Source organism: Podarcis pityusensis (genome assembly GCF_964106645.2).
Source record: "Podarcis pityusensis genome assembly, chromosome: Z".
NCBI lineage: Eukaryota > Metazoa > Chordata > Lepidosauria > Squamata > Lacertidae > Podarcis > Podarcis pityusensis.
Genome location: NC_138044.1, coordinates 48,084,398 through 48,098,812, shown reverse-complemented (window position 1 = coordinate 48,098,812; position 14,415 = coordinate 48,084,398). Strand labels below are relative to the sequence as shown.

The 14,415-nt window shown below is 40.8% G+C and overlaps 1 protein-coding gene across 4 annotated transcripts in view; it reads left to right on the top strand.

Moving 5' to 3' along the window:
- The window catches only part of LRCH2 (leucine rich repeats and calponin homology domain containing 2), a 60,306-nt gene that overhangs the window by 10,606 nt on the left and 35,285 nt on the right, over positions 1-14,415 (top strand). For all 4 annotated transcript variants that reach the window (XM_080990334.1, XM_080990333.1, XM_080990336.1 and 1 more), the window contains exon 2: positions 12,852-12,996. In XM_080990334.1, the coding sequence (XP_080846460.1) occupies positions 12,852-12,996 (145 nt within the window). The remainder of the gene's footprint in view (positions 1-12,851; positions 12,997-14,415) is intronic.

The following is a 14,415-nucleotide window of genomic DNA, read 5'->3' as shown; positions in this document are numbered from 1 at the left end:
TGTGTTTGAAAGTGCCCTCTTGACCCAAACATAGTGTTCACCAAATGCCATGAGAATCTACTGCAGCACCGGCAGGAAAAAACAACCAGCCAGCCAGAGCAGGGATGAGGGTGGGAGGTGGATGAACCACCAAATCCAGAACCTTGTCGGGCTCTTGCCACCAAGGTGGAAGTTGTGGGGAGGGAATTTTTATTCTTCCCCTGTTTCTTTCTTTGTTTTAAATAGATTTTATTCTTGTTGGGGCTAATGAGGAGGAAAATCTGTATGTTGATCTCAGGGCCAACATACTTCCCCAACATTCTAGGACTATTTTGAGAGAATGAGGGGGATTTGGAACCCCAATCCTAAATGGCCCATTTTTGCCCTTTCCACCATTGGAGCTCTAAATGCCGGGAAGCACCAGCAATGGTTCATTCCATGTTGGCAGGAAATGAGTTTCCAAGGGCATCCCCTTCTCTACCTGAAGAGGGTGAGATCTGTAGTATCCCATGGCTCCTATGGTGGAGTGTTAGAAAATCATTCATATATCTATTGCCAAACAGCACCTTAAACCTGGGTTACAGTCGCCAGTGAAATTTCTTACTATAATTAATTTCATTCCTATACTGCTTTATATTTTAAAGTGAGAAAAAAAATCTCAAGGCAGTTTACAACACATAAAAACATCAAATTAAAAAATCCAGAATAAAACAAATTCAGGCTTCAAGGAGAATATTTCAGATCCTTCTCTAAGTGACATTTTGCTTTCTCCGTATTTATTTATTTACCTACTAAATTTATATGGCTGCCCCATAGCAGAAGTACTCTAGGTACCCAATGTGGTGCAGTTGTTAGAGTGTTGGATTTAGACCTCGGAGATTAGGGTTCAAATCCCCATGCAGTCATAAAGCTCACTGGCTGACCTTAGGCCAGTCGCAGCATCTTAACCTCACAGGGTCATTGTAGGGTTTAACCAAGGAGCGGGGTGAACTTGTACTTCTTGGATGAATAGGTGGGATGTAAATGCTATAAATAAGCCCTTCTGCTTACCTGCTTAAGAAAGCTGGAGGGGCCTGCCAGATGGGATGTCAGTTGCCAACCTGGCACCCAGAGATCTTCATGTCACAATTGGACTTGCACCAGTTGCAAAACACACCTGGCGCTTGAGGAATTTCGAACACTGCTAGGATGCTCTCCTAAAGACTATACAATTGTGCCCAAAACTTCCTCTTTCTTCCAGCAGTATGAGGAAGCCATGAATGCCAGGCATACTATAATGTATAGCTACTTTATTATTATTATTATTATTATTAGTAGTAGTAGTAGTAGTATAACATAACATCTTTCATCTGACGATCCTGGGATGGTTCACAACAGAAAAAACTTCAACCCCTTCATACTATAGAAGCTTTTCAATAGGACTTGTTACCCTTCGTTTGGAACCAAGTTATATTTGTTTACCATTAAAATATCAGATTCGGGGAATGATAGGTACATGCCTCTCATCCCTTATTGTGGATAACCAATCTTCTGCGCAGTCTTCAATAGGGTTTATGTGTTGCCAGACCCACTAGTGACTTAAGATTCTTTCTTGAGCGTTCTTTTTAACCCTCATTAAAGAGCAAAGAAATGGACTCAAGGTAAGCAAACTGTGTGTGGCACTGTTTTTCTGTAGCAGCCTCAAAAGACTTTATCTAAAATGAATAAAAAAGTACCATATTGATTCTTCCGGAAGGGTAAAACTTCACCTCAACTCACCCCTCTGCCTTTCCCCTGCAACTGAATAGCAAACTTGCTTTACATCATAACAAGTCTTTGCTAGAGCAGTATATAAACTCTGATAAAGATTGCCAGATCATATTTCTAGGCTAAGCTAATCATCACTTGACAAATAGCCAAGCTTTACAAGAAATGGAATTCAGCAGGGCATAACTACCTGCTTAAGAACAGAAACTCCTCTTTGATGACTTCCTTGGAATTTACACTATGTTCAGCATATTGCAAGTTTTTTAATAACTGAAAGATAGGATTAGTATCGAAAAGAATATGGTCTGTAGGTCAATATGCAAAGCAGGATACTCCTTAGTGGACATCTATGATGACCACCTTAAATGCAGCAATATCTTTTCTTCCTTCAGTTTGAATGGATTTCTTTAGCGGCCCAATCCTGATCTGTGGCTTTGACAACTTGGAAAGATATACAGTGGAACTTTTCAGTTTGAGTGATAAGCAAGCAGCATATTTTGACATAATTTGTGTGTGTGTGTGTGTGTGTGTGTGTGTGTTCATGCTCTGAAACTCCAAACCATGGATTGTTCCATGGATGTGTTTTATTTTATTTTATTTCAAATTTTTTATTGATTTTCACAAAATTATAAACAAACAAACATAAATCATAACCTTATTAAAACTAATCTTATTAACATTGTTAAGTGACTTCCTCGTATCCCCCTGGTTAAATTTCAATGCATATCATTTTAACGGTTTTCCAAATCAGTATTCTTATAAAATTAACTTAATCACTTAACATCTTTCTTTCTTTCCAATTCAGCATTAAACATATTAATTCATCATGTTTACATATTTAAATCCTAAGTCTATCTGGTAATTGCAAGCTTTTTCCAATTAGTTTAACTTAACATATTTAACTAAATAATCATTAAATTTCGTACATTTTTCCTGGTACTCCTCCTGCTTCTGGTCACGGACTCTTCCAGTCATGTTGGCTAGCTCTGAAAGATCCATCATCTTCATCTGCCATTCTTCCACTGTTGATACTTCTTGTGTTTTCCACTTCTTAGCTAATAAGATTCGAGCAGCAGTTGTGGCATACAAAAATAATTTAACATCTTTCTTGAGCAATTCCAAACCTGTTATTCCAAGGAGAAAGGCCTCTGGTTTCTTTATAAATGTATATTTCAACATTTTTTTCAATTCATTATAAATCTTTTACCAGAAGTCTTTCACCTTGGGGCAGGTCCACCACATATGATAGAAGGTACCTTCTTTTTCTTTACATTTCCAACATAGATTATCACAGTTATGATAAATCTTTGCTAATTTAACAGGGGTCAGATACCATCTATACATCATTTTCATTATGTTTTCCTTTAACATTGTACATGCAGTCAACTTGACCCCTTTCTTCTACAATCTTTCCCAATCCTCAAACATTATGTTATGTCCTACATCTCTTGCCCAATCTATCATCATGGATATGTTTTATTGAGGAAACGGGAAGACATGCACACATTTGGAAGTACTGCTTCATGGTTGTATTAATGAATGCAGTCCTAAATTGGTGCTAGTGTTCCTGTGCACATGAGGCGACTTTGAGCGTTGTTCAAGCATACAGTTGGGAGGTTGCCCCTGTAATGAGGGATGCAAAATTTATATGCTTGAGCACTGGCCTTCAGACAGCACTGAGATGGTGGACCTCCAAGGCTTTGAAGTAGGGTAGATAAAAATCAATGATTTTTTATTTTTATTTTTTAAAAATTGGATTTTTTTATATATAAATCAGATTTTTTTGATTTAAATCAGATTTTTAAAATAAAATGCTTTTGGAGGAAAAATCTTTCTAAAGATAGTTTTTTATTTAAGCTACATCATAGTCCAAAGGCTATTCATCAGGAAATAAGGATTTGTTTTTCATGTGTACTAAAACTAAAAAACACACACGTTTAACCACATCAGTTAATGAACATGGATACGTATGCTCTAATGTTATTGCTTTAGTTAAATAAATTGTTTAAATTGTTATTAAGGAAATTATTACTTTTTTCCTTCAAATAAAGTACAGCAGAAAAGTTGCCCAAATATAAAGAGTTAACTTATTAAACTTCACAATCATTTCATAATTATCTGCCTATGTACGGTATTTCTAATAGTATGACCAAATCAGTAATTTTTGATATAACTGTAAAAGCTACTCTGAAAATTTATTATTCCAAAAATGAAACCATCCTCTGGTTGTAAATATTAAGATTATACCAGCACGAATGTAAAAAAGAAAGAAAGATTTAAATCAAGTCTTACTGACTAGGGATTTAAATCAAGTCTTACTGACTAGGGATTTAAATCATGATTTAAATTGATTTGATTTAAATCACATCCATGCTGCTTTGAAGTAACTTGATTATTGCTACTGGGGATCCCTGAGAGCGGAAAGGATTGTGGCTTTGAAGAGACTTTTGCTGAGTCTGGATTTAAGGGGGAAGATCAGATTAAGAAGCACCATCAAGGGGTTTGGGACAAGTGAATAGACGATAGCATTTGGGTTGGTGTTTTCCTAAGCCAGCTGTATCTGTCTCATTAAACAAAACAGTTACCTACTTACACACATGTAATGCTTTCATGACACACATGGGCTGTGTAGCATGAGAAAAGACGCCTGCATTCCTGAGGAACTCCTGAAGAGTGCTAGATTAACTGGATAACTACTTTGTAGAGTTCCACACCCCTACTACCCAGTTGCTCTTCTGACCTTCTTTGCAACATGCACATGCTGTAAGCAAACTATCATTATTTGTATGCTGGAGGTAGTTGCATAGTTCACCTGAAGAACAAAGACATGCATATTTGTAGATAGGTTAATAATAGCCAGTGTGCCTCATTACAGTAGTAGGTATTTGGAAATGTTTGGGATAATTTATGCAAAATTTGTATGGTGTCAGTGCGCTAACTCTACTATTTTATTAAGAGGTTTAACATTCAGGGCAGAAAGTAATTAGTGTGTGGCTTCCTGCAATGCAGATTGATTACTATGATCTCATCTTTTAGGCCTTTCATTGTGTCTAAATGACCTTTACACCATCTTAGTTATAATCCCGTGTCTGGCACAGTATGGGTTAGCTGTGTTGCAAACCCCACCCCTACCCCGCCACATGCAGTGTTTTTATTACAAACATGGGATTTTTAACTGTGAAGAGCATAAGAAGAGACCTGCTGGATTAGACCATAGGCTGATTTAGCTCAGCATTTTGTCCCCAACAGACTTCACAGATGCTTTTTGGAGCTTCCAAACAAGGGGTGAAAGAGACCAGACCTCCTTCATTGGCTTTTATGCAGCAGCTGGAATTTGGTGTCATGCTGTGCCTGGACATCCAAGATCCATTTTGCCATTGTGGCTCATTATAAGACCAATTAATTTGTCTAACCCCTCTTTAAAGTGATCTGAGCCGGTGGTGATCTCCACAATGTGTGTGACAGTGAAAATTCCATAAATTCTGCCCTCTGAAGTACTTTCTTTTGTCTGTTCTGCATCTGTTGTATGGTCTGAAAATACTCCCTATCCAATTTTATTGAGTAACCAGGAACATAGGGTTATAAGAGATGTAGGGGCGGGTATTTATTTCGTTCATGCATACTTTTATAAGTCCCCCAATTATGGTATGTTTCCCCAGCCACCTTAGTAAAGACCCCAATTGCTCCTAACCCTTTGATAATTTTGGTTTCTCTTTTCTTTAGAAATGCAGTGACCAAAGTGGTACACAGTACTCCAAAATGACCAATAGACTGATACAAAGGCGTACAGATGTGGGCAGTTCTGACTGCAACTTTGTAATAATCCCTAGTAAGGAATTTGCCTTTGCACAATCCTCTCATATGGAATTTATTACTTTGATCCACTACACCCACAAGATCTTGCCTAATACAGTGGTACCTCAGGTTACAGACGTGTCAGGTTACAGACTCTGCTAACCCATAAATAGTACTTCCGGTTAAGAACTTTGCTTCAGGATGAGAACAGAAATTGGGCGGCGGCGGCGCAGCTGCAGTGGAAGAGGCTCCATTAGCTAAAGTGGCACCTCAGGTTAAGAACGGACCTCCAGAACGAATTAAGTTTGTAACCAGAGGTACTGCTGTAAGTCACTTGCCTGTTCAGATCCCATCAGCTTCCATATATGAAGTTTGGACCATTTCCCTCCACACCTATCCAGTTATTTGACACCCATTTGCAGTTTTGTTGCCAATTCAGCTAATACAGTGGTACCTCTGGATACGAACAGGATCTGTTCCGAATCCCCATTCGCATCCTGAAGCGAACGTAACCCGCGCGTGCGCAGGTTGTGATTCGCCTCTTCCATGCATGACCGTCTGCGCATGCGCGAGCGGCGAAACCCAGAAGTAACGCATTCTGTTACTTATGGGTCACCGCAGAGCACAACCCCGAAAGCGCTCAACCAGAAGCATATTTAACCCAAAGTATGACTGTATTGACAAATTAAATTAAAGGTGCCTGAGAATTTCTGTTACAGTTGTGCCTCGCAAGACGAAATTAATTCGTTCCGCGAGTTTTTCGTCTAGCGAATTTTTCGTCTTGCGAAGCACGAAATCCCATAGGAATGCATTGAAATTCAATTAATGCGTTCCTATGGTCAAAAAAAGTCCAAACAAAGCCAAATTTGGTACAACAAGAGTTTATTAAGTGCTCTTTAAAGTCACACATACTGTAAAGAGCATTTCAAAAATTGAATTAACAATAAATTAAGTTTCTAAACATGACAGAAAAACATTTAAAAATCAACAAAGTGTACAGTACATTTTCTAAGACTCTGGGGGACAACTCGAAGAAGGTTCCTCTTCCACTCTTTGCTTCTTGCTGAAGAACCCCCTCCTCAACTGTTCCCCCAGCCACCCACCACACAGAAATTAAAATCCAGAATTTTTTTTTAAAAACAGCAGAGTGGCCCAATGGTCACAGAAAATCATAAAAATGCAGAAAAAAAAAACACAAGCTTCCAGATTCTTGCAAACCCCTCCCCAACACCAAGTCCTTGAATTCCAAACACCCCAACCCAAAATCCAAACCCCCCCCAATTTTTTAAAAGTTTAACTACCACACCGCGTTCTATGAGTTGCTCCTCGAAGTCAAGTTGCAACTGTATTAACGGTGTTAAGAAAAAGGAAACAAACTTGCAAGACGTTTTCGTTTTTCGTCTTGCAAAGCAAGCCCATAGGGAAATTCGTCTTGCGAAGCAGCTCAAAAAACGGAAAACCCTTTCGTCTAGCGAGTTTTCCGTCTTGCGAGGCATTCGTCTTGCGGGGCACCACTGTAGCTATATTTGACGTAGTTGTTTAGATGCCCACTTTGGAAGAAAACCTGAATTCATGGGTATCTGGTTATCACCTTCCACAGCGAAGAGGGGTGGGCGCACACATGCGCAAATACACAAAACTGCAGTTTTGCAGTTTCCCTATTCCACTTTAGGAACACACATACACACACATGTCTTGTGGTCTGACAGATATTTCTGACAGATATTTAAAGAAATGTGCTGACCAGGCTCCAAGTTGATCTGCCAGTGGAGTGGCTTTGGCTGTCAGTGCACCGTATTTTTCACTCCATAAGACACACCTAGTTTTTAGAGGGGGGATGCAAGGAAAAAAACATTCTTTAAAGGGAGCACTGAACAGAGCCTATATGCATGCGGCACTTGCAGGATTTTCCCCAAGAAGGGAGAAGGGCAACCCGTCAGTCCCTTCTCCCTCCTTGGGGAAAAGCCCCCAAGAGCTGCATACACACTCCGCGTGCTCTTTAAAGGGAGCTTTTCTGGGAGGTGGGGGAAGGGACTGAGGGGCTAAGCCAGAAGCTAGAACAGCAAGAGGGAGCACTGCGCAGCGATCCCTCTCACTGCTCTGGCTTCTGGGATAGCCGCTCAGCCTGCACTCGCTCCATAAGACGCACACACATTTCCCCTTACTTTTTAGGAGGGAAAAAGTGCGTCTTATAGAGTGAAAAATACGGTATATAGAATTTTTAGGCTAAAGTTCTTAACGATACATTGTGAAGTGTTTTTACATACGTTGCTGTTGCTAATGTGTGAATGGTAGGAAACACACACACAATGCATTTAGTAATTTTTGTCTTGCAGGTAGTTGACAATTTTATCATCATGGTTTACGATACACATGGTTTCAAATACACATGGTACGAATAAAGGTTGGGGAAGAACAGGGAGGATAGAAGAAAATAATTGAATGTGGCTACCCACTCCTGTGACCTCTAGCATTATAAAAGCATTTCCATCCGTAGTACATGGAGGAGTGTCTGCCACATGAACCTGCTAAAGTGGCAAATAAAAGAAAAGGGCCTTTCTGGTTATGGCTCCCTTTCCAGAGAAGGTATTTTTGGCATCAGCTATTCTCTGGGAAGTTTTAACCTCTCTATCCTGCTGCTATGATTTTATACTTTGCACTGCAGCTGATTTGTTTTCTTGACTATGACTAGCTTAAATTTAAGCGCTGGCCTGGCAGCCATTAGTGACAAGGGATCAAAGACACCACCTTGTGCCATCTGTCCATGCATGGCAACTGAGCTCAGATGACGCAAAGCCAGGGTACTGCTTTCCTCAGAGGTGTACTTAGTACGCACTAGAAATTTTGTATATTTTATTTTATTGTACAGCACTTGGTAACTGATATGAAGTAGTTTATAAATATGCAAATAAAATAAATAATTGCATGCAGGTAACTGAGTGGGCTGACATAAAATAATTGTGTGCACGCTAGAGGGCGCTGGGGGGTGGTAGAAGGTAGAATGCTCCATCAATCCTCTTCCCACCCAGCATGGAGGCCAAGTGGGCTGATAGAATAAAAACGAAATAGGCAGGTGGAACAGGATTTTCCATCCCTCCCCAGCCACCCTCCTGCAGGCAATGTGACATTCTTGAAAGCTAGTTGGGCTTATTTGCACGGCTAGTTATGACTATTTAAAATACAGTGTTGTTAAAAACAACAACACCATACCTAGCTATCCTGGAGAAAGTTACCCTATAAATCTTTGAGATTGTTAGTGAAAAGGTTTATCATATTTGATGGTAAAATACTAGACTTATTGCAAAAATATTTTTCTTTGAATTTACACTCCAAGGTGTCTTCCTATATAGCCTCAGGCAAATGACTTTTCTGATTCTGTACAAAGCTGTGATTTTTCTGTGTGAAACAGGAGAGTACTTATCTGTTCTCACTTCCGTGTTTCTGGCAGAATAGAATGATGTCTGTAGTCTATAGACAAGGAAGGAAACACTGTGGCTTTAATAATTATTAATCAAGCTTTTGAGGTTATGTGACATTGGAGAACACAAAGGGATGAAGTCAAAGAAGTATTTCTTATTTATTTCACATGTAAAAGTTAGTATGCAGCAATACTTGATCCCATAGTTCTTGCTGATGCTTTCTCCCACCCTTTGAAAAGAACTATTAAACCAGAAGAGACACAGAGGAACTATCTACAAAGAATCATTTTAAAGATATGCACAGCTGAGTTTTCCATAGATAATGTGGGCATTTCATAGCCTAGTTTTGTTCTCACGTGCATCTCTCATACATTTTATTCCAACAGTTTTTGCAGAATATCTTCTTCATGCCGAGTATTATGTATCTGTATACATCAGTGTACACTGTTCTTTACAGAATATCATGTTCAAATAAGATTTAGGTGCTTGCCTTAGCCTCAAGCAACAGTTGTGGAGGAGGGAGGATAAGGAGAATTGGTCATGATGGTGGTAGAGCAGCACTTGTAACAAATATGAACACAACAAGTTGCCTTATACTGAACAAGACAAATGGTCCATCTAGTTTAGTTCACCGTTTGAAACTCCGATATATAAGCCAGACCCCAAATGGTTCCTTAAACCAGGGTCACAGTTGCCAAAACAGAATGTCTAGTTGTCATTTTTGGACCAGATGGTTCAATAGTTGTATTTTTCAATATGACCTTTGGGTTCCTAACATTTGTTCTGATTGTGCAGATAAAATATAATGGATGGAATTACAGGATGTGTTGCTAGTGTGTGAAAGCAGTCAAGATCCAAGGATCTCCAGGCATGCACTTCCAGATGGTGGAGTCTTCAGGCTCCATCCTGGTGCCTAGGCATCTTCACTTGGTCACAACTGGCTGATAGCCATGTGCAAAATGTGTCTGGCACCTGGCGAATTTTGAACACTGGTTTAGTGTTGTCTACATTGACTGGCAGCATCTTTCCACCTACCTGGAGATGTCAGGGATTGAACCTCGGACCTTCTGTATGCAAAACAGATGCTCTACCACTGAGCTATGTCCCTTTCCCTAATGTGATTATAAATACAAGAACAAAAATTGTACTTAGTGGATCAGGTCAACTAGTTCAGCATCCTATTCTCACAGTGGCCATCCAGATGCTTGTATGAAACCCACAAGCAGGACTCAAGTATAAAAGCACTCCCCCTCCTGTGGTTTCCAGCAGTTGGTATTCAGAAGCATAACTGCTTCTGACCATAGAAACAGAGTACTGTAAGCCTGCAACATAGATGGGATTGTTCCTGGGATTGCACCGAAACCCAAAATTGCATGTAGTCAAAACACATTGGGTTCAATGCCAAGTGGAGGACCTGTTCCCTGCTTGAAAGGCCTTTTCCACTTGGCCTGGTAGGGCAGGTCCCTGACTAACTGCAGCTACAAAAATCTGAAAGAAACTCTTGCAGATGTGGCACTGTCTGTGCTGGACCATTGTCTTGCCTTGGTAATGGACTGGATGAGAGTCAACACACTCAAGCTCAATCTTATAAGACTGAGGCACTGTTAGCAGGTGTTTTGCTAGATTGGATGGATGGGAGGTTGCCTGCTCTGGATGGGGTCGATCGGGGGTACTTCTGGATCCTTTGCTGTCTCTTGGGGTTCTGATGGCCTTGGTGGAATGGATTCCCTTCATCAGCTTTGGCTGGTGGCCCAGCTGTGCCCCTATATGTACAGGGATAGCCCAACTTCTGTTGTCTATGCTTTGATAACCTCTAGGTTATATTACTGAAAATAATGTAGGGCTGCCCCTAAAGACAGTTTGGAAACTTCAGCTGGCACAGAATTTGGCAGCCAGGTTGCCCGCTGGGGCAAGATGATTAGAGCCTATTGCACCAATCCTGGCTTGACTGCACTGGTTGCTAATTATGTTCTGGGCCCAGTTCAAAGTGCTGATTTTTACATAAAACCCTTAAGCATATCAGGACTGCAATACCTCAAGGGCTAAAGGTAAAGGGACCCCTGACAGTTACGTCCAGTCGCGAACTACTCTGGGGTTGTGGCACTCATCCCGCTTTACAGGCCGAGGGAGCCGGCGTTTGTCCACTCCGCAGACAGTTTTTCTGGGTCATGTGGCCAGCATGACTAAGCCGCTTCTGGCGCAACGGAACACTGGCACCAGAGCAACGCACGGAAACGCCGTTTACCTTCCCGCCGGAGTGGTACCTATTAATCTACTTGCACTTTTGGGCATGCTTTCGAACTGCTAGGTTGGCAGGAGCTGGAACCTCAACGGTAGCTCACAACCTTTTGATTGGCAAGCCCAAGGCTCAGTGGTTTAGACCACAGCGCCACTGGCGTCCCTACCTCAAGGACTGTCTTTCCCCAAATGAACTGACCAAAGCCCTGCAATCATCATCTGATACCCTTCTTCACGTGTCTCCTCCACAAGTGTTCCAGAGTGTGGCAACATGAGAACGGGTGTTTTCTGCAATGGCTTCCCATTGGAATACTCTTTTCAAGAAGGCTCGTCTGTCGGCTTTATTATGCATCTTTAGGTGCCAGACAAAATATTCCTTTTCTACCAGGCCTTTGGATGATTAATATTCTACACCCTTTTAAATAAGGGAGGGGGGTTATTGGTTTGCTTTGCTTTTACTGTGCATTTTGTGTTTTTATTTTGTATTTTATTTTACAGTGGTGCCCCGCAAGACGAATGCCTCGCAAGACGGAAAACCCGCTAGACGAAAGGGTTTTCCGTTTTTGAGTTGCTTCGCAGGACGAATTTCCCTATGGGCTTGCTTCGCAAGACGAAAATGTCTTGCAAGTCTTGAGATTTTTTTTTCGCTTTTCGCCCCCTTTATCTAATCTGCTAAGCCTTTAATAGCCTTTAATAGCCTTTTAGCAGCTAATCCGCTAAGCCTTTAAGCCTTTAATAGCCGCTAAACCGCTAATAGCGCTAATCCGTTAAGCCGCTAATAGGGTTGCTTCGCAAGACGGAAAAACCGCTAGACGAAGACTCTCGCGGAACGGATTAATTTCGTCTTGCGAGGCACCACTGTATTTGCTGTGAACCGCCCTGAGATCTTCGGATGAATAAGGTCTCTCCCCCCCCCCCATGCCCACCTTTATGCTCACTTTTTATTTATTTATTATTATTTTGCCAAGTGTTTAAAGCTGAATGTGCATAATTTGTGGGCTTCACTATCCAAGTTGGTGGCTGTCACTGCCTCCTGCAGGAGTGAGTTCCATTGTGTGTTCTTAGGCTGCTCTTAAGTTTGGGAGAAAGATTAAGTGGCTAATCCAAATCCAAATGCTTCGTGGAAGAAATTAGTTTTTCAGCGGTGGATGCCTTTTCTTAGGACAAATCAATTGCTGATGGAACAAGAGTTTGCTGGAGTTGCTTTGCTTGATGGGTTACTGAGAGGGAACAGTGGCTCCTTTCTTTCCTCTCCAAGAGCATTGGACAGGCAAACTTCAGGCTTGCGGGATTTCCTTTGTTCTTTACTAGAGCACTTTACTAGTGCAAAATAGTGACTTGGCGGGAGAATATTTTTAGAATTAAGGAGAAGTGTGCCATATTACATTTCACAAAAGCCTATCTTACCTACTTAATTTATCTAAATACTGGTGGAAGGGAGTTCCCTTCTATCCCCAGAATTTGAAATGAGCAGAAGATGATTCTAATCTATATAGACTGTGGATGCTTGATTTTTCATCTATCTGTGCTTTAATTTCCAAAATAAAATTGCCTAACAATTCTACTAAAGCTTTTGCCATCGTTTAAGAACAGCACATTTCTTGCACATCTCTCAAATGTAAACTAGAAGACTGAGCCGTGGAAATGTCTTTTCTCCTCCTCTCTTTTTTTTAGATCTCTCCAAGAACAGATTTACTGAAATTCCTCCTGATGTGTTGCAGTTTTCACCACTTGAGACATTGAACCTCTATCACAACTGCATTAAATCAATCCCTGAAGCAATAAAAAATCTGCAAATGTTAACATATCTCAATATCAGGTAAGTAATATTTTCTTGCTTCCTAAATGTAATTGCTTGTCATCCAAGGTAGCCTGTTTAGCTCATGACTGTATCAGCGTCCTCCTGTGGGTGACAGTTGACTGAAGAACCACTTTCCAGTCAATAAGTCAAAAGGTAGAGCATAAGGAAGTCTAACTTTGTTCCTGGTATTCCTTTTTTCAGATTGTGATGTTTGGGAGGCAAAGGTAAAAGTTTTAAATTTCAGTTTGAGCTTCTAGGAATGCTAAAAGAGGTTTGCTCATTCTGCATGCCTGTGAAAAATTTGCTGGACCAACTACAACACAGGAGAGATTGATGATGGGTTGTATCCAATGTTAGTCATACTTGGAGTAGCCACATGCCTCACTTAGGTCTATTAATTTCAGCAGGTCTACTCTGAGTAAAACTTAGTTGGATACAGGACAGGGTTTTCTGAAATAACATTAGTGTTCTCTTTGTGTGTGTTGTGTTTGATTATTTTTGAGTTGGAGTATTGAGTGTTAGACACAAGTGTAGCGTGAAGAATGTACAACTTTCTCTCTTGCTGCATGCATGTCCATATACATGGCAAAATAGATACATACATGGTGGGTAATTCCCCCCCCCCCATTGCAAAGACTAGCCCTGTAAGAAAAATGTATTTGAAGTAGCCTTTTGGCATTGTGAGTCTGACAGCTACTCCAGCTTTTAAAAAATAACATATTGTCATAACTTGCTTTTGTAAACTCTTTAATAAAACTGACTGTTGTCTGTAGTTAGCTTGTCAGCTGTGCTTTTAGTTTTTAACTTTGAGAGACAGAGGCTTTCCTGCTAATTCTGCATGTTAGCTTTGTGACTTATTTGAATTAGTCAGATAGTTAGAGAGCTCAGATGTTGTAGTAGGAGAACTGTCCTCTTGTTACCTGGTACCTTGTTCTACAACAGTTAGGTCCTAGCTTTAAAAATACAGTCATACCTCGGGTTGAAATTGCTTCAGGTTGAGCACTTTTGGGTTGCACGACCTAGAAGTAACGGAACACGTTATTTCTGGGTTTCGCTGCATGCGCAGACAGTCAAAATGATGTCACGCGCATGCACGGAAGTGGCGAATCGCGACCCGCACGCACACAGGCACGGGTTGCGTTCACTTCTGGATGCAAATCGGGCTCCGGAATGGATCCCATTCGTATCCAGAGGTACCACTGTAGAAGTGGCTGCAGAGGAGACCTACAAAAATGCTTAATTGGCATAAGAAGAGGAAAAGCTAAGAGGCCCCTGGGCATGAGAGGAGATTATAGGAAGCCACAACAGACCTCAGATTCATAAAAAAGAGATTGTGGGGGAGAGAGCAAAACATTAAAGGGAACTAAATGACAAAAAGCTTTATATTTTGAGATTGCTAATAGGAATGGCTTTCTAACTGCTCAGATCAGGCCAGAA